The sequence below is a fragment of the Dasypus novemcinctus genome, chromosome 24 (genome assembly GCF_030445035.2).
Source record: "Dasypus novemcinctus isolate mDasNov1 chromosome 24, mDasNov1.1.hap2, whole genome shotgun sequence".
In the NCBI taxonomy this organism is placed as follows: domain Eukaryota; kingdom Metazoa; phylum Chordata; class Mammalia; order Cingulata; family Dasypodidae; genus Dasypus; species Dasypus novemcinctus.
In genome coordinates this window covers 57,785,575-57,808,051 of record NC_080696.1, presented here as the reverse complement: position 1 = coordinate 57,808,051, position 22,477 = coordinate 57,785,575, and the positions used below count along the sequence as shown (strand labels likewise).

General features: G+C 45.1%; 1 protein-coding gene across 2 annotated transcripts; it reads left to right on the top strand.

Annotated features, from left to right (window-relative positions):
* Positions 1-799: 799 nt before the first annotated feature.
* Positions 800-21,000, top strand: CYP24A1 (cytochrome P450 family 24 subfamily A member 1). 2 transcript variants are annotated; one of them, XR_009183274.2, is made up of 13 exons: positions 800-1,481; positions 1,705-1,895; positions 3,124-3,217; positions 5,119-5,215; positions 8,491-8,582; positions 9,707-9,818; positions 11,244-11,389; positions 14,609-14,775; positions 15,588-15,666; positions 16,149-16,346; positions 16,448-16,568; positions 18,491-18,537; positions 18,883-21,000. XR_009183274.2 is itself a non-coding variant. In XM_004447716.5 (12 exons), the coding sequence occupies exons 1-11, from the start codon at positions 1,224-1,226 to the stop codon at positions 16,556-16,558; spliced, it is 1,545 nt and encodes a 514-aa protein (XP_004447773.2). In that variant the 5' UTR covers positions 801-1,223; the 3' UTR covers positions 16,559-16,568; positions 18,883-21,000. The 2 variants fall into 2 exon arrangements, 1 of the variants encoding a protein (XP_004447773.2); XM_004447716.5 differs by lacking the exon at positions 18,491-18,537 and having other exon boundaries at positions 801-1,481.
* Positions 21,001-22,477: the final 1,477 nt, after the last annotated feature.

The window sequence follows — 22,477 nt, the reverse complement described above, 5'->3', positions numbered from 1 at the left end:
TATTGAACGCTGACTCCTGGCGAAGCTCTGTCGTGGGTCTTTACTTGCATCCATTCACGCAATCTTCATAACGACTGAAAACGGAGCAGTCGGGGAGGAAAGTCTACAAACACACTTGGCCCCTCTTGCCCAAGTTAAGACACGAACGTGAAATGCCCTTTCTGATGCATTTCCGCATGCCTCAAATCCTCCCCACCGTGCGAGGCTCGGAGAGCCAAACCTCTTCCAAAGAAACTTCAGCCCAGGGGCAAAAAAGCCGGCTGCCCCGGAGGCGCGCGGGCCCCCGTGGCCCCTGGCGGGCGCCCGCACGCGGCCGATGCCCGCTCTCGGAGACCTCGCGGCCCTGCCCGGTGCCTGCGCCTGCCTGTGCCTGGCTGCAGCGCCGCAGCCTCGCCCGCTCCTGCCCGCGGGGGCCAGGGTGAGGGGAGGGCGGGGAGGCCCGCTCCCCGCACACCCGGTGAACTCTCCCGGGGTTCTCTCCCGGGTGGAGTCCGCCGCGCTCCCCGCACACCCGGTGAACTCTCCCGGGGTTCTCTCCCGGGTGGAGTCCGCCGCGCTCCCCGCACACCCGGTGAACTCTCCCGGGTGGAGTCCGGCGCGCTCCCGCCCGCCTAGCGGCGCACCGGTCACCCGAGGCCCGGGCGCCCTCGCTCACCTCGCTGACTCCATCCTTTCCGCCCTTCCACCCCCCCGGGTCCCGCGTCCCTCCAGGCCTGGCCAGCCCGGGCCCACTCCGCCCCACTCCGCGCACTCATTGGCCACCCGGGTCATGCCTCGTCTCCATAAATACTTAGTCTTGGGCCAGGGGAGCATGGAGAGGAACAGGGAGGGACGGAGCGCCAGCAGCATCTCTCTCGTCCTCCCGGACGTCTCCACCTCGTGGCTCCAGACCCTACAAGTCCGACTTGCAGACCAACGGACAGAACCACGACTCTGCCTTTCCTCTTCCAAGAGGCACCCACCCCCCAATCGCTCCGTCCCAGCCTCTGCACCCAGCGGTCCCCCGGCCCCTGCACCCCGCGGCTGTCCCCCTGTGCGGTATCTAGCAACGTCGCCGAATCCCTTCTGCTCCTTACTCCTCCACCCTCTCCATCATACCTGCGAACCCTCTTTGACTCTCTTTCCCAGAATCGTCCAGCCCCCAAATTCCGCCCGCATCTCTTTAGCATCCTCACGCTTCTCAGTGCCCGCGCCTTCCCACGTGCGTGGTCTCGCCCGCTGCCATGAGCTCCCCCATCAGCCAGGGTCGCTCCCTTGCCGCCTTCCTGCAACACCTGCGCAGCCGCAGGCAGCCCCCCAGACCTGTCACATCTACGGCGGGCGCGCCCTCCCTGCAGCGGGAGGTGCCCCTCTGCCCGCTGACGGCACGTGGCGAGACGCAGAAAGCAACCTCCCTGCCCGGCCCCGCCAACTGGCCACTCCTGGGCAGCCTGCTGGAGATTCTCTGGAAAGGGGGGCTCAAGAAACAGCACGACACGCTGGTAAATGCCTCGCCGCGCCCCCACCTTCCTCTTCCCCGCTCCCCACCCTGATCTCCCAGCAGCACGCCAAGCCCTCGCCGAGGCGCGCCGCCCTGGCGCACAGAGCGCGGGGCTGGTGGAGCGGCCGCGGTCCCGGCCCCCGGGGCGGGAAGGAGGCGGGAGGCGGGAGGAGCGCGCCGGGGAGCGCGGGGACGCGCCCTGACCCCGCGCGCGCCTGCGGCAGGCGCGGTACCACCAGAAGTACGGCAAGATTTTCCGCCTGAAGTTGGGCTCCTTCGACTCGGTGCACCTGGGCTCGCCGTGCCTGCTGGAGGCGCTGTACCGCACCGAGAGCGCCTACCCGCAGCGGCTGGAGATCAAGCCCTGGAAGGCCTATCGCGACTACCGCCAGGAGGGCTACGGGCTGCTCATCCTGTGAGTTCAGCGGCGGGGGGCGGGAGCCGCTGGGCCCGGATATTGGGGAGGGGCGGGACTTTGGGGTTCCCGAGGATCGGACCCTTTTTCTGAGGGGTGAATGGCAAAGTGCCTACCCGCGGCAGTCCCGAGTCTTTGCGTAGACTAGGGGGGTTGGAGGGGAGGGCTGTAGGGTGCCCCCAGCACCTGCGTGTTCTCTGGCAACGAAGGCAGGGCCACGCCCTTCCGCCAAAGAAATGCCAGAACTGGGTTATACAGACTGGGTTATACACACTGGTGTCCAGACTCTCGGGCGCGACGAGGTTCTGAAGTCAACGTGCCAGGCAGGCATCTTATACAAACAAAATGCTCCCGTGAAATTCCCCGAACCCCGCAGACATGGGCTCATGGAAGTTCAAATCTCAACTTCCTTTCTCCGGGGCGGTTGGGATCTAGGTCTACCTGGATAAATGGGAGGAGGAGAGTGGGAAAGGTTGCAACTCAGAGAAATGCTGCAATGGGCTCTGATTCCTTTGGTTTTGTTAGCATTTAACAAGTTCACATTTATTACGCTCAAATTGTAATGCCTAATAGTCGTATTTTCACGATCTAATTACCGAGATTTTAAAACAAACCGTTTCATGATGCATCACAGGCTGTGTGGTCAGCTATGGGGGAGGGAAGGGACGGGTAAAGGGGCGTACATACCGGTGCTTGATGGGAACAGGCTTTTTACAGCTTCAAGGGTGAGTGTCTGACCTTATGTTATTTTTTGGAGGCAATGGAAAATTTATAAATTTGAAGTGTTTTCTGAACACTTACTTGGGAGGCTTAGGCCATTGCGTTAAAGGAAGGCAAGGCATGTCCTCAAACAGAACTGGGTTACTGGAAATGGTGGGGCTGGGGGTGGGCGGTGCTCACATACTCACTTTTCCTGCAGAAATCAAGGTGTCCAGCCTCCCAGCTCTCCCAGCCGTGCCCCAGCCAGGCCTTAAAAGCCCTGAATGCAAATTATCTGGACTTCACCTTCCTGGTGCAATTTCTGGCTGGGAAGAAAGGTGCTTTTCCATCCACCTTGTCAAACCAGCCCAAGTCAGGGTTTTACCAGTATTGTCTGGATATTCCTGGCATGGTGCTCAGTTTCCGTTTGATTCTATAGTTCATGAAGTTGCAGAGATAGAGGTATCTCTGCATCTCCCTTCTTTTCTTTGCAGTTTGCTCTGAATATAATCTTGCTTCCTTTGCCCAGGGAAGGAGAAGACTGGCAGAGGGTCCGGAGTGCCTTTCAAAAGAAACTAATGAAACCAGTGGAAATTATGAAGCTGGACAACAAAATCAATGAGGTTTGTAGGCTGGGACCAGCTCTCCTGGGTCTCTTGGGGAGAAAGGAATGCTTATGGAGCTTCCAGTGGCAACCAGAGTGCAGAGGGCAAAGCAGGCAATTTGGATGATTCAGGGCACTTCCCTTCTCTCCACTCCTCTCTGCATCCCCCTCTCCCCAAACACTATCCCTCACTCCCTCACCCTCTTTGGAAGTAATATGTCAATGACAGAGCAGGTATAAGCATAGACTTTGGAATTCCACAGTCTTCCACCAGCTAGCTATACGACCTGGTTATACTACTTTAACTTCCCTAAGTCTCAGTTTCGCAATTTACAGAATGGCAGTAGCAACTTCCAGCCCACGGGTCTGATGTGAGGATTAAGTGAGATAATGCTTATGAAGTTCTTAACTGATGACATTTGGGCTGGATTTTGCAGGATGAGTAGAAGTCTGCAAGCCAGAGAAGGAAGAAGAGGTATTTCCAGGCAGAGAGAAAAGCATGCCAAAAATATGAAGGCTTGAGATGTCAGAGAATAGTACATTCAGTGAGGCTGATGTGAAGCTTTCTCTGAAATGATTTTGAACAGGGGTTGAATCTTAATGAGGTTTTTGTGCCTGCTAGGGTATTTGGAAATGATCCTTTATCCAACAGGGGATAAAACAAAATTTTAGTAGTCTCTTTTTACTCTTCTCCACTTTACTTTGAATTGGACTTCAACCCACGTAGGATTCTTATAGGTCAGGGATTGCAAATTCAGAATCTTCCAGGGACCAGTTAAATAACATATATGAACAAGGCAGCCCCTTAGGGATGTTAGCAAACAGAATAGCACATGCCTTTCCCAAAGGGGACAGCTGTCACCCAGCTTCAGCCAATTACTGCCATGTGGGAATTCAGAACCATTCTTGCATTTGTATTTTTAAAGAGTAGTTCAAAACCCAGATTTTCATGTGAAATCTCTGGATCTTTGAATGAGAACAAATTCAAGGTATTTTTAAAGCACTATGTGAGCAAACTAAGCATGCCCATTGGTTGTGTATGGGACTTTGGAGTCACACATACCTTGTGTCAAGCCCCAGATTGATCACTTATTAGCTCTGTGTCTATGGATGAGTGATGTGGCCATGCTAAGCCTCAATTTTCTCATCTGTAACATGGGAAATGAGAATAATAGTATCTACTGCCTGAAGAGGTTATGAGGATGAACTAAGACTTGGTACCATACATGCCTCATTTAATGTGAGGTACTAGTCATTGAAAGCCTCAATTTTGTAAAATGGCACTAGAGGCCACGGTCACAGACCTATATAGTGTAAGCTGTATCCAGCATGTGCAGGTCTCCTGGCTCTGAATCTAACACACTTAACACAACACCAACTAGTAAGAGTTATTTTCTTGCTCAGATGTGGAAGTGGCAAACCTCAGGACAGTTACAGCACACAGTCCTTGAGATGTTGTGCCAATATTGACACTCCACTGATCCTCTTTAGTGGTTTGCTCCACATTCTGATGAAAAGAAATGCTTTTTTTTTTTTTTTAATTGCCAGAATTATTTTAGGATCAAAAGCTGAAGCTTAAGCTTCAAGGTAACTTCAAAAAAAGCTCAGGAAACAATCCAGGACAAGATTGTTAGGGGATAAAGTGGGGTCCCAGGAAAATATATAATTAGTGTTGTATCAGAAGGAATAATATTATGGGTAGTGAATCAACAAGGCATTAATCAAAACCTGAGTTTAGGTGAGCAGATTAGTTCAGTGGTTGAGTACCTGCTTCTCATGTACCAGGTCCTGGGTCCAATCCCCGAGACCTCCTAAAAATGAAAACAAAAACAAAAAATCTGAGGTTAGATGGCTAGGTCATAAACTTCTTTTTTACTTCAATGACTTTAAAATGTACCTTTTGTGGTTGCTTCCTTTAAGGTCTTGGCTGATTTTATGGGTAGAATAGATGAGCTCTGTGATGAAAAAGGCCGCATTGAAGACTTATACAGCGAACTGAACAAGTGGTCATTTGAAAGTAAGTTGTTCATGCCGTCTTGTTCATTTGATCTTGCAGATCAAACCTGGGTCTGTTAACAACTCTTCTGTAATCACATAATATGCCGACTAGGGAAAAGTTGTAGCAGTGGTGAACAAGTGAGCGTGTGTGTGCAAGGAGAAGAGGTCAGAAGACACAGGCCCCAGCAAGGACTTGGACTTCTACTCTGAGTCAGATGGGGAGCCATGGCAGCTTCTGAGCAGAGGGGACACACTCCTTTTCTTCCAGGATCACATGGGAATAAAGAACCAAGTCCTGCCATGATGATCTCTCTGCCTGGTGGGGATGTGGACAAGAAGAACAGGCACTTGCAATAGAGTGGGTGAGAGGTGAATCCAGGGTGGTGTAAGAATCTGAGGGAACCACCTAAGCCGGGCTTGGTCAGGAGAGCCTTCACAGAGGTGGTGATGAGTTCACCAGGTGAAAAGTGAGACGAGGAAGCAGGTTACGGTTAGGGTTAGGGTTAGAGTTAGGGTTAGGGTTAGGGTCAGGGACAAAAAAGTTCAGAATGACTGGAGTGTATCCTATAAGGGAAGAGCGTGATGAGGGGCAGAGAGTAGGGAGGAAGGAACAAGACAATTCATGTAAAGCCCCTGAAGCCAGGGACCGGCCTTTGGCCTGGAACCTGAGAGCCTTCAGGAGCTATAGTGAAGTGTTTTTAGCAGAGGAGTGTACATGGCTAGATTTGCTGGAAGGATGTCTCTGGCTGTTGGGTGGAGGGATTGGAAAGGGCATGCCTGCATGGAGGCTTTTGGAGTAACTGCCTCCCTTTTAGATCAGTAACACTGTAAAGTTATGGACCAAGTCTTCTTGGCACTTAAGAAAACTCCATGCAAATGAGAAATCCACAAAGCACGTTAAAGAAAAGGAAGTAGAGAAAAGGAAGGGAATGACAATAGATGGAAAAGAAGTATATATTTTGGAAATTGTTTGCTGGAAATACCCAGATTAATGACTACAAAATGCATTTAGATGCGAGTAAAAGAAAACTTGACTACAGTGGTTGGAAATTATTGTCTCATATTACAAGAAGTCCCAAGGAAGGCTATCCAAAGCTGGCACTTAATGACATCACTGGGGACCCAAGCGCTCGTCTACCTCTTTGCTGGTCCTTAGCTTGTTGGCTTGCTGCAAGATGGTGGCTGCCCCTCCTGACCGCCTCTCTGCACTCTAGGCAATTAGAAGAAGGAAAGAGGGAAGCACTAAGCCAGCTGCACTGCTCCCCCTTTATCAAGAAAGCAAAAGAGTTTTTCCCCTTAGGTCTCATTGGCCAGAACTGGGTCTAGTGCTACACTAGCGGCTGCAAGGAAGGCTGGGAAAGCAAGGAAGATAATGGTCATCACAGCCGTAAACCAATCCTGACTTGTTGCCTCAGGAAAGATATATTACCACTATAAATAAAATTGGGATTCTCTTGGGGAAGAAATGGGGAAATGGGTATTTCATAGGCCACTATGTCCACTTCCCATGATCTTACTTATAAACTCTGGCCAAAGTAAGACATTACAGGAGAGATTTAATCATGTATAAAGAATTGCTGCATTTGTGCAGTGGCAAAATTTTGTGTGTTTACTTGTAATGTGCCCAAAAAGTGCCACACAAATGGGAGAACAGGATTCCTGGGTTGCTCCCCTTTTGCTCAGTGCCTGAGACACTGGAGAATGGAGGTGGTCACGTCTGCAGCTACCTGGGCGCTGCCACCCACTGTTGAAAAACAAAATGTTGTTGCTGTTGAATATGTTTTACAAAGTAGGCTGCTTAATTATCAAGGTCTCCAGCATTCATGAACAAGGTATCTTAATTTGAATATGCATTTCGGTTTGACAGTCATCACCTGTTAAGCAGCCATTCCCCAAATTCCTGACATTTATGCACTTAACAGTATTTTCCACAGCTGCATACCATCTGGACTACTTAGTTAACTAACATTTTTAATTAATTGTTTCACTTCCATCTTTGAAGGAAAATGTTTAACATTCCCATAAATTCAAAATCAATACCATACATTCAAAAAATCACTGTCATAAGTAGAAAATTATGATAAAAATAACTAATAGTTTTTTTAAGTGTCCATTCACAGGGTATTCATGTCATGCTTTGCAGAACAAAAATATGGGAAAGCCTTGAAAGACTGAACAGGAATGACTAGTTTGGAAAAATGCAGATATAGTTAGAAAAACTGTAGCCTGGCTCTTTTTGAGCATCTTGCCTCTGTCAGTTCCCAGGGTTAAGATTTTAGGCCAGCCATTTGCTCTTAGAGGCATGTTGTTTTTGTTGTAGTTATTCTGTAAATCAAGAACTGACAAATGATGGTTGTAATGATCCTGTGTCAGAAAAAAAAAGAGTTATGGAAGATATTTTTGGACCAATTGTGGAAATTTTTAGAGGGGCACATATTAGGTATACATAGAATGATTGTTAATATTCTCTGGGATGTTAATGGCATTGTAGTTATGTAGGCAAATGCCTTTATTCTTAGGAAATTCCTGCCAAAGTGTTTAAGTGGGACACATCATGAGGGCTGAAAGTTATTTCTGAATGGTCCAGCACACATGCACATACGTGTATATGTATCCATGCATATACATATATGTATACACACATATATTTATATGTATATACAATACACGTATATTTATACATACACATATGTACACACAATACATTTATATGTACACACATACACTTATATGTATACACACAGAGAAAGTTACTGTGGCAAATGTTAACAATTTCTGTGCTTGAGTAAGGAGTATAGTTACTTATAAAACCATTCAACTTTTCTGTAGGTAAAAAGTTAAGAATTTTTAAAAAAGAGTTTGTATTAGTGAAACGATGAAGCAGAGACAACACTATGTAAAGTGCTACCCAGTAGGGTGTGCAGTGGATGCTCAGGGCACACTTGTCCCTGCCTCTCGTGACTGCTTCCCCTCGCTCTGTAAGGCAACCAGATCCAATAAGCCACTCCGACAACGCAGCTGAGTTAAAGGCCTAGCGCAGCCCTGGCCTGACCCTGCCTTGGTGCCATCTGGAGGTGGCTTCCATGTTGCTGAAATGATGAAGGACAACCCATCTGTGACCAGGAGGGTCTGAGGCAGTGGGCCATTGGATGTGGAGCTCATTTCTAGAAAGACAGGAGAATGATTGTGCCCCTTCTCTCAGACTCTTTCCTATTCCGGGACTTCTGTTTTTTCTTGGAAAATATCACACTTTCACGAGATCGTGTAAAAGTGGTGATTATTTTTAAATTACAGGTATCTGCTTGGTGTTATATGAGAAGAGATTTGGACTTCTTCAGAAGAACGCAGGAGATGAAGCTTTGAATTTCATCATGGCCATCAAAACAGTAAGCAATTTTCCCAAATAATGTTTTTCAGTCAAGAACTTAAAAAATGTGTATTGCAGTGTTTCCCAAAAGCTGGCACACGTACATATTTTATTTCAATACTTAAAAGTTAATTTTAAAGGCTATTATCTATTTTAACCTATATATGTGCATATATGAATATATATACATATATATGTAAGGCACAGTAATCTATTATTTGTTTTGTTTGGGTAAGGTTAAAGTAGGTATTTCAGCCAAAAGTTGGCTGATTAAAAATACCGTGCAAAAACAAGTGAAAATGTTCAAATTTTCATTTTTTTGAAGAGTTTAATTTTTTATTTTTTTTTTAAGATTTATTTATTTATTTCTCTCCCCTTCCCCCACCCCCACCCTGGTTGTCTGTTCTCTGTGTCTATTTACTGCGTCTTCTTTGTCCGCTTCTGTTGTCGTCAGCGGCATGGGAATCTGTGCCTCTTTTCGTTGTGTCATCTTGTTGTGTCTTGTATGTGCGGCGCCATTCCTGGGCAGGCTGCACTTTCTTTTGCGCTGGGCAGCGCTCCTTACGGGGCGCACTCCTTGCACATGGGGCTCCCCTACGCAGGAACACCCCTGCATGGCAGGGCACTCCCTGTGCGCATCAGCACTGCACATGGGCCAGCTGCACATGGGTCAAGGAGGCCCGGGGCCTGAACCGAGGCCCTCCCATGTGGTAGGCGGACACCCTAACCACCGGGCCAAATCCGCCACCTGAAGAGTTTAGGTTATACATAGATAAGGGAGAAACTGAGATTGGCTTGGGAATGACTGACCTTTGGGAATTACTAGAAATTGAGGTGAATGGTTATAGTTTTTCTTCTTGCCTTTTTTTTTTTTTAATGCTTTTAGAACACAAGGCAAAATGATCTGACCAAGCAAATCCAATGGGAAATCAACCCAAAGATCATTTTCATTATTTCCCTGGGGAGTGGGGGTCAGCACTGCTTCCAGGGTTAGTCCTGCGAGAGGAGGGCTGGGAGGGACCTTTGACTTCAGGCCTTCGGGGAAGCCCAGGCTGCCCTTGCTTGGTATGCTGCTCTTCCCCAATGCAAGCTGCCTCTGGGGGAAAGGAGGTGTGGGTTGAGAAGGCCTTGCCTTCCTCGCAGATGATGAGCGCTTTTGGGAGGATGATGGTCACCCCCGTCGAGCTGCACAGAAGACTCAACACCAAGATCTGGCAGGCGCACACCCTGGCCTGGGACACCATTTTCAAATCAGGTAAAAACACCCACCTTCCCGCCCCAGCACCCATGCTCCCTGCAGCCTCTCCTCTCGCTGCTGCAGGAACTTCTGGAATGATCTTACTGACCTAATCACAAAGTCTCTCCTGATTCTTTTAGTCTTTGCAAATGCATGCGTTGGGGGGTCACCCTGGTGTAGAGGAAAGCTAAGGAAACAGCAGAGGTAGCTTTCTGTAGGCTTCTTCTGGAATTAGGAGTGGTAAAGGCAAGAACTCTGGAGTTGATTCGAGTTCCAGTTCCTCTGGGCATGGTAGCCTGGCCAAATACACTGCCACCCTTCTCGTCCTCTGTTGCCTTTGTTTCTGAAATGGGTTAGTAATAATAGAACCTACCTCAATGCAGCTCCTTTAAGGTTTTCTATTGATTGCAGAAAACCTGGCATATCACAATACCTTAGTGAATCAGGGTTATTTTGGTACATTATAGAAGAAACATTTGGTGTCAGGTATTGGTCCATATATTTTCTGTATATATATTCACTCATTTAATCCCCACAACGAACCTATTCACTAGGTCCTTTTGTTAGCCCCAAGTGAGGCAGCTGGGATGCATAGAAGCTAAGTAACTTACCCAAGATTGTGTGCTGGTGCTGGCAAAGCCAGGGTTTGAAATGAGGCAGAAGGCTGCTATAGCATATTTGATCATTATCATATTTATCATTTGACAATTATACTTATCATATTAGCACATTTTATCATTACCATCATCATTATCGCTAACCCGGTCGTTGCTTGCCAACTGGATTGGAGTGAGGGAGACACATGCCTAGCACGTACTTTGTAGCATTAGACATATTTTCTATTATTGTCAACATGCTTGGGTTCTACACTTGCATGTGTGAATGTGTGTGTATGCACATTCCCATGTGTGTTTGGTAACATGATTGAGAGCAGATGTTTCTCCCCTCCTTTGGTCCTAAGATTTGGGAGGTAAATCCCATGTTGTCCTGTATGTGTTGCTATATTAGCTGAAGTCCTGAATCTAGAGACCAAGTTCTGATTGTGCACATGAACCCAAATCTCATGTCTGTCTCATGCCAATCTCTTCCATTTTCTAATAAGTGCTTGCTACTCAATCAGCATCGCCTGGGAGCTTATTAGAGCTACAGATTTCACCTGTTAGCGCTCCAGGCCCACCCTCGCCTCCTGAATCAGATTCCATTAGGAAGAAAAGCCCCAGGTGACTCCTATGAACATGAAAGTTTGAGAAACATGCTCTTGTGGGCACTGATAATCCTTGCTGACTTAACAAGCCTAAAATACTAGCTACTGTAGCCAGCGGACAGTGGCCCTGAAGAGACCCTTTAGGTATTGCAAGGAGGATTTGGTATTAGGTTCTCTTTCACTCTTTTAACCATTCTAATTTTCAGCCAACTTCCTCTCCTGTTTCTTTTCTCCAACAGTCAAGTCTTCTGTCAACAACCGATTAGAGAAATATGCTGAGAAGCCTAGTGAGGATTTCCTTTGTGATATTTATCACCAGAATCAGCTTTCGAAGAAAGAATTGTACGCTGCGGTCACGGAGCTCCAGCTGGCTGCCGTAGAAACGGTAGGGGTGGCCAGATTTGTTTGCTAAATTAATGATCTCGACAGTTTTTTCATAAGGGATTTTAAATAGTTGCTCACCAACTCCCTCATTCCATAAAGAGTGAGTACTAATTTAGCAAAAATTTAAAAGTCTTATACTGGACAGCATGGGAGGCCCCAGGTTCAGCCCTGGCACTTAAACATGTGGAATGAGGAGCATTCAGGTGCTCTAACTGCTAAGGCCAGAGTAGACTTTAATAGGTGCTGTGACAAACAGGAACGTTGCCATGGGAATTCGGAAGCAGTAAAGTTGCACGGCCTAGTAGGACAGATAATCTAGATTTTAAAAAATAGCATATATTTCAGATGGTTGCACATATCACCCTAACTGTGCCTGTAATTTATAGTGAGAATACTAAAATACTCTCTACCAGGCCAATAATTTTTTTTCCCCTGCTTAAAACTATAAAAATAGTGAGTTTGGGAAAACTCGATTTTAAGTTAAATGAACCAGCTAATTTTTTATACCAGAATTCTGTCTGTGATGTGGTTGACAATAAATATTCAGTACAGCTAGACCCCAAATCCAAATACTGATGTAAACATTCAGATGGGTGTAATTTGGTTTGGTTTGGTTGATTTTTTGAGTTTTACTGGAGTAATGCATATCAATGCCTCTCATGGATCCAGCATTTCATACACCTTATAGTTCCCAAGCAGAATGTGTGCTGGTTCATCTCTGTTCCATATCAAATAAATGAAAGAATTCAGCCACTACTGAGTGCCTACTATGTGCCAAGCATTGTTCCAGGTGTTTGAGAGACTAACATGAACCAGAGACAAACGTCTTCACCCTCATGCAATTCTCATACTAGTGGGGAAGATGGACAAGAAACATGTAAACAACCAAACAAACAAATATCATGTCAGATAGTGGTACAGGCCATGGAAGAAGCTGTCAGGGTGATAGTGCAGGTCAGATGTGCAGGTTCTCTAGAGAGTCTTCCCTCTCTAAAGAAGTGATATCGGGGAAACGGACTTTGGCCCAGTGGTTAGGGCGTCTGTCTACCACATGGGAGGTCCGCGGTTCAAACCCCGGGCCTCCTTGACCTGTGTGGAGCTGGCCATGCTCAGCGCTGATGCGTGCAAGGAGTGCCGTGCCACGCAAGGGTGTCCCCTGCGTGGGGGAGCCCCACGCGCAAGGAGTGCGCCCGTGAGGAAAGCCGCCCAGCGTGAAAAGAAAGAGCAGCCTGCCCAGGAATGGCACTGCCCACACTTCCCGTGCCGCTGACGACAACAGAAGCGGACAAAGAAACAAGATGCAGCAAATAGACACCAAGAACAGACAACCAGGGGAGGGGGGGAAATTAAATAAATAAATAAATCTTTAAAAAAAAAAAAGAAGTGATATGGAGCTGGCCCTGGAAGGAGAGGGGGCCAGCTATGGGAAGGTCTGGTTGAAGAGCACTCCAGGCAGAGGAAACAGCACATGCAAAGGCCCTGAGGCAGAAAGAGGAATGGAGCTAGAGTTGAGATTGGAGAAGCAGACGAGGCCATGGCAACCAGGACCTTCTGAGCCATGGTGAAGTGCTTGGATTTCACAATACCTGTCATGGGAAGCCCTGGGAGGACTCTAAGCCAGTAGTCACATGATCAAATTGAGCAGACTCGGAGCTGCTAGGTGAGGATGGACTTAGGGAAGTGAGTGTGGAAGCAGAACAGCCAGTGACTAGATCCCTTGCCTCCACCGAGGTCAAGCCGGGAGAGTTTGTGTCTGTGAAGTTTACCAGGCCACTTCCCCTCCAGTCACCTCCTGCAATTATCCTAACAGACCCAGGCTATCTTACATGGCGTTGGTGAAAGCTACAGTTTTGGAAACTTATTTGGTACTTGCAGTCAAGGACCCATCCATATGGTTAAATCTGTTTCTTTTTTTAGTCCTGGATATCCTGAAAGTCACATTTGAAAAATTAGAGAAATTCGAAAGAGCATCTAATTTGGTGGCTATGCCTTCTTCCTGTTTTGTAAATTGGAATTTTAAAATAATGGCATTCAGGGTTTATTTGGAGCTGAAGCCACCAGTGCTCTGACATGAAGAAGCCTGCCTTGGGGGCATCTTCTTCCAAAAATAATAAGTATCATTGGCTCTGAATTGCCTTGCACTTTGCTTGTTTGTATGAGTGACACATGACACTTAGCAAAAACATCTTGAGGTCTGCCAAGGGAGGACACAATGATCATATCCAGGGGCATATTTGGTTTAAAATAGCCAAAATAGGCCTAAAAAACAAATATACATGTGACTACCAGTGGTAAAAATTGTATGCCTAAAAGCTACACTGGCTGTTTCTGCGAATGTATTTTCTCTTCTCTTTGCCTTTGGAAAGGAAATAAAGGAGGCCACTTAAAAGCACACGAGCCTTTGTCAGAAACTGTGGCTGGTTCCTTGAAATGCTCAAATTGATGCTAGAATTTATATTGGTATTGGCACCCTCCTACAAAGGCTCTTTGCATGTGGTTGGAATCCAGAGTAGAGATAATGGCATTCTTATTTTTATGGTAACTTTTTAGGATGTGACAAAAAGAACTTTCTTTTAAATTCCAGAAATGCTGTTTCCTGTGCATTTTCTCTATGACAGTGAAAAATAATAATTTTTTTTTAAAAACCTTCTTACTAGCAACATTCCTTCTTAGTTCTTCTCTTCCCACCCAATTTTTGCATCAATTTTTTACATCAAACAGTTTTTAATTAAACTTTTTATTTTGAGCTAATTGTAGATTCACATGCAGTTCTAAGAAATAATAAAGAGGTCTCCCAGGTACATTCACTCAGTTTCCTTCAATGGAGACATCCTGCATTGTATAAAATAATATCCTAATAGAAAACTGACATTGATAAATTCACTAGTCTTTTTTGGATTTCATCAGTTTTGCATGCACTCATTTGTACTGAGACAATTTTTGTTTCAAACTTTATTTTAAATGTCCTAATGCAGCTGATTATTTAAAGGAATCTATTTCGATTGTCTCAACCAACTAACTTAAGCTTATTTGATTGGTTTTGTAAGTCAGTCTGCTTCTTACCCATTGGATTTGCTAAAGCACAGCCTGTAAGGCCGTGTGTAAAGCATCACTGATGTATTTGTAAAACGAGTTGTTAGGTTGCACCCTTTTTTCAACTAACATTGGTTTAAGGCAGTTTAATTTCAGAAACTCAAGTTTGTGTCCATTTGGCTTTCAGACAGCAAACAGCTTAATGTGGATACTCTACAATTTATCCCGCAATCCCCAAGTACAACAGAAGCTTCTTGAGGAAATTGAAAGAGTATTGCCTGGGAACCGGATACCACGGGCAGAGGATTTGAAGAATATGCCATATTTAAAAGCCTGTCTGAAAGAATCAATGAGGTCAGAACATATCCCAAAGCCAATATCAAGATGTTAGAAGACAGCCCCCCCAAAAGACAAAGCAAGGGACAAGCACCCATAAGACAGTTGCCCCAGTTGATGCATAAACATTTATCAAAATGGAATAAAAATATGAGAGAGGGGGCCTTGGTACAATAACCCTTTTTTATGATTCATTTCCTGAGTCATTTGGGCAAATTCTATTAAATCTTGGGAACTTAGTGCCCTCATCTTTAAGTCAGTGACCATAACACTCCAATGAATGCTTTAAGCACTAATTAATATTAGGGGCCTGATTAAAGATGTAAGATGGAAGCTTAGCCAGGAGGCATGTTATTACATAATAAGACATCCAAGCATTTTGGTTTTTGAGCCTCTGATATAAAATGCTTTTTGAAAATTTTTTACACACCCTTTCTGGAAGACAAAACTCACAACTCCAAGAATTAGAAGGAAAAACTTTAAGGTCAAGAAGGGTAAGTAAGAGAAACCTAGAACAAACATCAGGCTTAAAAAGAAACATGAAAAATATAAGTAATTAATGTGAATGAAATGGATGAGATGGAGGAAAATCAATATTAAATACTACTAGTTGGTCTCATAGTGGAAGTTTAATCAATGCAGTAAGTTAAAAAGAAACAAGAAGTACAAATATCAGGAAGAAAGAGACAGAACTTCTTTATGAAGAGTTGGGATCCTGTTCTCTTTTTGAGTACAAATGTATGCAGCACTTACATATTTAATCAGGGTCACATTCCCATTGGCGCTGGCAATAGAGTGCCCATCTTTACATACTTGATTTTTTTTTTTAGACTTACCCCTAGTGTGCCATTTACAACACGGACTCTTGACAAGGCAACTGTTCTTGGTGAATACACTTTACCCAAAGGAGTAAGTAGACTTTGAATATTCTGTACATTGAAAAGCTTTGAAAGATAGACTTTCCAAAAATTAATCAGATTTTCTTAAAACTTTTTACTAGGAGAACATTCATTTCACAAATAGAGATTGTAGAGCACTGTCAACACACTCCATAGCATAATATTAGGAAAACTGGCTACAAAGGCAAAGACCTGGGTTCAAGTTTCGATTTGCGTAGCCTTGAGTGAGTTACAGCTTCCTCATCGGTAAAATGGGGGTAATAATAGAATTTACCACACAGGGTTGCTGGGAAAATATGATACAAATTTTAAAGTTCTTTACCCATTTATTCCCTGGCACTTTGTAAGCACTCAATACATTTTTTCAGTCATCATCATCACATATTTGTGGGTTACTTTCACATTTGTAAGGTGATCACTTTTGTAAATCTTGCTATTCAAAACATTCTCTTTTGGGTCATTTAAATGCTGTTTGGCTTTGTGTGTTTTTAGACAGTGTTGATGCTAAATACCCAGGTGTTAGGATCCAATGAAGATGACTTTGAAGATTCAAGTCAGTTTAGACCTGAACGTTGGCGTCAAGAGAATAAAAAGATTAATCCTTTTGCGCATCTTCCATTTGGCGTTGGGAAGAGAATGTGCATCGGCCGCCGATTAGCAGAGCTCCAGCTCCACTTGGCTCTTTGCTGGGTAAAAACCCTCATTCTGAATTTCCACAGTTTTGTTCTGTGCGATTCCACAGGGCAGGAGAACAGAGATGGATAATTCTGCTATTTTGTACATGTGTTCAGATTGTCCGCAAATATGACGTAGTGGCCACAGACAACGAGCCCGTCGAGATGCTGCACCTGGGCATCCTGGTGCCCAGTCGCGAGCTCCCCATCGCTTTTTGCCAGCGATAAGATGCTTCAGGTGAGCATCCTTACCTGAGACTTTGTTCTCCTTTGCAAGGTGCTGGGGATGATCAAGGAGATGAGTCTAGCACAGAAGTCAGCCAGACTCGGCTCGGAATCACTGTTCACCAATCCACTTGCTGTGGGGCCTCGGCCAGTGACTCACCCTCTCTGCCTCCACTCTTTTTTGCTTGTAAAATAGAGACCAAAATCGTATTTATAACAGAAATTACTAAATACTTAGCCCACTTAGCCTGAACCTGGGTCAGGCAAGTGCTTGGTTAGTGATCCCAGGCATTACTGTTTTTGTATGTGCATATCAGGAGCTGAAAAATCTTTTCTGGAAGGGCCAGTTGGTAAATATTTTAGGCTTTTTTGTCCCTGTGTTCCATCACCGTCTCATCCATTCAGCTCTTTCCATTGTAGCACGAAAGCATCCACAGCTAACTAATAAACCAGTGCTGTGGCTGTTGTATTGGTTTCTATGCTGCCATAAAAATTGCTGCTAACTTAGTGGCTTAAACAATGCCAATTAGCTTCTGGAGATCAGAAGTCTGACACAGCCCTCACCAGGCCAAAATCAAGGTGTCGGCTGGGCACGTGCCACTCTGGAGGCCCGAGGGGAGACTCTGCTTCCTCCCTCTGCTTGTTGTCAGAACTTAGTTCCCCACAGTTGTGGGACCGAGGCCCCATTTTCTTGCTGGCTGATAGCTGAAGGCCATTGCTAGCTACCACCTGCCTGCCTTGGCTCAAGACCCCTCCCTCCATCTTCACAGTCAGCCACAGCAGGTTGAGCCTCTCTCAGGCTTCAGATCTCTCCTGTCGTCTTCTGTCTTAACTCTTTGTCAGGATTTTATCCAGGGTAGTCTGTCCGTTTTCAGGCCCATACCCTTAATCACATCTTCAGAGTCCCTTTTGCCATCTAAGGTAGCATGTTCCCAGGTTCCAGGGCACTGGTTTCTGCCTATCACAGCTGTGTTATGATAAAACTGTATTTAAAGACAGATGGTGGGGAGTGGGTGTGGCTCAGTGGTTGAGAAGGTGCTTTGCATCTATGAGGTCCCAGGTTCAATCCCAGTACCTCCCTCCAAAGAAACAATGAATGACATGTTGAGATTATTTCAGGATAGTACGCCTGTCATCAAAAATTTCTTTGTTCACTTGTGTGCCACATTTGAACAACATCTCTCAAAGTTTGTCAATATGTAAAAAAAAAAAAGTGTTCAAACCTGTTTTTCTTAAGTAAATTTAGTGAGGTCATCAATGGTCTATAAGCTGTTTCGTGCTCATTTGCGCTCTCTTAAGAGTTTATTTTAAGGGAATATGTACTTTGAGTAACAACTCTGGGCGTGTTGAACTAACCTAGTTGAAGAAACCATGGTGCTGTTTAACTGTAAATACATTGCCCATAATTTTAGTATGTAGGATTTTTGTGCTTTAAAAAAAAAATTCAATTGGTGGCTACAGTGTCTTTGTTTGCCACTCCCTAGTGTGTGTGTATATAAATGTATGTATTAAATATGTGTTAAAGATAAATATAAATGAAATGTTTATATAAAATATATACTAAATACAGGGTAATATTTTAAATTCTGCAGGATGCCATTCACTCCCTTTTCTGACGATATGGGTATTTTCATGCCACCTTCACAATTTTAGTCATATCCATCTCCCTAACTACTATTCCTTTAATTATTACTTAATTATTTTCTTTCAATTAACACAGGCCTAATAGTATATCAACTCTGTCCTAAGCAATAACTTCCTTAATGAAAGGATGAATTTGTAATTCAAGTTATTTTCCTCTTATACACATTAAAATAAAATTGTAACTGTTGAAGTGACAAAAAGTTAGCCTAGGAAATCTTTAATATCATCTTTTGTGAAAATATGACATCAGTCATTCTAACCTTTCAACTACATCTCCTCGAATTTGTCTAGAACAAGTTGCTATTTGCTAAGAGCAAGTTAAGGTGCATTTCCTAGAGGTGAGTTATTTTAGGGAATGTGGAGGTACAGGTGGGATTCCAGAATGGCCCAAATTAATGCTTTCTTGTTCTTCCCCAAGTGCCTGGGTGCAGGGAATTTGTCAAGTTCTCTGCACCCAAAACCAAAGTTGAATTGAGTGGGATAACGAGGGGAGTCTAGCTTTTCTCTGGATCCCCTTGTCTTCAGCAGGAAGGACAGTGTGTACTTCTTCATGGCGGGGAGCCACACCTTTGGCAAGAGGCTGGGGCACGTTTTGAGTTTATCAGCTCAAATGTTTTGCTAATAATCCCTCTCATTTAAATATACTTCTTTGATAGATAATTGCGGTCTGCTTTATTTTCCAGATATTTGACCAGAGACCAAAAGCAGTGATTTGTACCCTCTAGCAAAAATGATGCTTCAGGCTTCTACGTTACTGGAAGGCAAACTTCAAAAACAAGAGCATGCAACAGCATGTGAAGAACATTTAGGCTACATGGTGTTCCTACGTTTTCTTCTACATGTTGCTAGAAACTGTACTGTCTATATAGGTGATGCTATTTATTAAGACTGTATCCAACTCAGGGAATCAGATTGAGCGGTGGAATTCAAAGCACTCTACACCTGTACTGCTGGTTTACACTTCACGTCTGCACCATCCTGAGATACATAGAATTACTCATGATCCTTTCTATCACACCTTCCATGACACAAAGGGAAGGGGAGGCTGAGCACTTGTCAGCTAGTCAAGTAAAAGTTACTAAATGTGTTTGTCCCTCCATGCCACATTCACTGTTTCAATCTTTAATTCTCCAGATTTAGTTGATGTTTTACAATGAAAGAACTACTACAGCTAAATTGTCTGGGGCACAGGATAGTATTGACAATCCACTTGTTGTAGCTCTGTATTCACGTCTAGGGGGAAGTAACCACTTGCTGTAAGCAACACTAAATGTTGTCAAAATTCACCCCCAATAGCCAGGTCCTGGGCCTCAACAGACTTGCAGCTCCTACAGTCTGGTTTATTGGACTTACCCCACCCAGCTAACATGGAGGTGAAGAAGGTCAACCACCACACCATGGAGCCTAGAGTGCCTACAACTGAAAGCAGGAGAATTGGATCCAGCATCCATGTGGAATCTAAGCCCCCTCTTGATATAGATGTGGAGTGGACACGGCCATTCTAGGGTCCACAGGATGGAGGAATAGAGTATGGATTAGAGTGGACTTACTGATATTCTATTCATGAACTATTGTGATTAGTAATCGAAAAAAATGTGGCATTGGTGTGGAGAAAGTGGCCATGGTGGCTGCTGGGGGTAGGGAGTAGGAGGAAGAGATGTGATGTGGGGGCATTTTTGGGGGTTGGAGTTGTCCTGGGTGGTGCTGCAGGGATAGTTACCAGACATTGTATGTCCTTCCGTGGTCCACTGGGTAGAATGTGGGAGAGTGTGGGCTATGGTGTGGACCATTGACCATGAGGTACAGCGGTGCTCAGAGATGTATTCGTCAAATGCAATGAATGCCTCATGATGATGGAGGAGGTTGTTATGGGCAGAGGAGTGGAGTGAGGGGGTGGGGGTATATGAGGACCTCATTTTTTTTAATGTAACATTAAAAAAATAAAGACAAAGAGGAAAAAAAAATTCACTCCCCATGACAGCTTTTCCTACTTCAAAATGGAAACATTAGTGGGAAATTAGAGAATACCTTTATTTTAAGAAGTACTTTAATGAAGTCAGGCTCTTTTTTCTATGAAAACCTTAACAATTTACTGTGGCAACATCTGGTAAAATTACCCCAGATTTCTTTATTTTGCTAGCGTACTTTTCTCTGGGGCATTGGGGTGTAAATCAATAGTTCTTAAACTGTGTGTGTGTGTCCTAATGGTAATTGGCTTAAGTCAATTTTTTAATATACAGTATTTGATTTGGGATCTGTGGTTTAGGGCAATGTTCTGACATTTAGATAGAGCTTAAAAATATTCAGTGTGACTTTAAGAAAGTGATTTCCCATGCCTTAGTTTCCCCATCTGTAGAATGGGACAATAGTAAAAGTGTGCCTATGTTAGAGATTAGCTATTTAACATTTGTTATGAGCTTTGAACTCCTTAGGAAAAAACGATGTCATAAAAACAAAGTGCACTAGGGTGTTATGCAATACTTATACAACTTTTTTCCTAAAGAATTTTGTTTACATATAGGTTATTCACACATTTTTACTCTTAGTTTTCTTAAATGCATACTGTATATTTCTGTATATCTGATAAAGATTTCCCTTTTAGGTTATATTTTTATAATATCTCAAGTACAGAATACATTTATATAATTGTATTTTAATAAGTATGTACATATTGCCAAACTAGGTATATACTTTCTCCTTACTGTGAGATTATTTTTAGAATTATAAATCCACATGTTGTCAGATTTCATCTGCAGATCCTCTGCTCCACAAGTGAGAATAAAAGCTTTAAAAACACTCCACCAATTTCTCTGCTTCATTGTATTTGTGACAAGAAAATGAAAAACTTCAACTTGGTCTTAAGAATAGAAAATTTCCTTGGGTGGTCATTTTATAAGCCCTGGCTAACAAAATCCACCTCTACAAAAATCTAGACTTAGATAACAGTTTTACTGAATGATGGTTATTTGAATCACAAAATACTCTTCCATATTTTTGCTCCTTAAGTATTTTTCAAGTCCATCTACTTCTTCTGCCACCAACGAACCCATCACCTTGGTTGCAGCCACCAGCATCTCCTGCTGGACCGCAGCAGGAGAAACTCCTAAGGGACCTCCTCCACTAACTCTAGCTTCCCTCCAGTCTGGAATTTGCATACTAGCCATACTGGTTTGTTCAAAACCCAGACGTGCTTCACTCTACACAGAGACTCAGTCCCTTAGGCTGGCTTTCAGGGCCCTGTGGCTTGTGGCCCCATCTCCCCACAAGCCTTACCCAGTCACTCACCCGTGGGGGCCACTGGACTCTGCGCACACTGGCTTCTGCCTGTTCCTTCTGGCCCTAAGACTCTGTCCGCTCTAGAGCTGGTGCCTGCGGGCCTCCTGGTGCACTTTCTTTGCCTGTTCTTTCTCCTCATACTCATCCTCGGGTCCAGCTCAAGCTTCCTGGAGGAGTCTCCCCTGATGACTCCCCAAGAGGCAAACCCTGGGACCCGGATTCTCACCCAAGGATATACCAAGGAATGCTCCCAGGGGAGACCTGTAAGGAAGTGGGGATGGCAGGTGGGAAGGGAAAGGGCGGGACTTGGGCCGGTCCAGCTGGTCCTGGGGAGCTCTGGGGGCGCATTACGCCAGAGTCTGCTCTCATCGGGGCACGGGTGGGGGGCTCGCACCCTCCTCCCCATCAGGCTACAGGTGGGGATGCAGCCCCCAGGTCCGTCCAGCTCTTAGTGTGTCCAGGCAAAGCACTCTAGTAGGCCGAGCGCAGTCCTTAGAGGAAGGCTGCAGGGCCCAGCCTTTGGGAGCAGCGACAGCGTCTCTGTGCAGGTCGCCTGGGGTGGACCCTGACTTCCGCGTGGTGATAACTGCCGGTTGTTGACCTCGGCACCAGACACGCTCCTTAGCTCGCCGTGGGTCAGTTGGCGAATCCTCACAGCCCCTGTACAGGAAGTGCTTAATGCTCCCCTTCCCATGCCTGAGGAAACAGAGCGGGTCAGTCCTCCGCCCCGGGCCACCAGCCCAGAAGAGAGCCAGCCAGGGTTCCGGGGCAGGGGGCTTGGGGCAGCGCCGGGGCTTGAGCGGCACGGCCTGCGCGTCACCGGGCGGCCCTGGTCATTTCATTGACAGTCACCACGCCCACGTCCCCTTCACCCCCAGAGCAGAACCTGGATTTGGCAAGAGCAGGACGTGTTTATGTTGGCACCTTACCAGGCATTTCTCTACCTAATTGCCCTTCTTGGTACAGTTTGCAGCAGCCCTTAGCATCTGCCGTTCCTCGGAA

Coding starts and splice junctions, on each gene's coding strand:
- CYP24A1 (XM_004447716.5), top strand. CDS start 1,224: ATGAGCTCCCCCATCAGCCAGGGTCGCTCCCTTGCCGCCTTCCTGCAA. Junction 1,896..3,123: donor GGCTACGGGCTGCTCATCCT/GTGAGTTCAGCG, acceptor TCCTTTGCCCAG/GGAAGGAGAAGACTGGCAGA. Junction 9,819..11,243: donor GGACACCATTTTCAAATCAG/GTAAAAACACCC, acceptor TTTCTCCAACAG/TCAAGTCTTCTGTCAACAAC.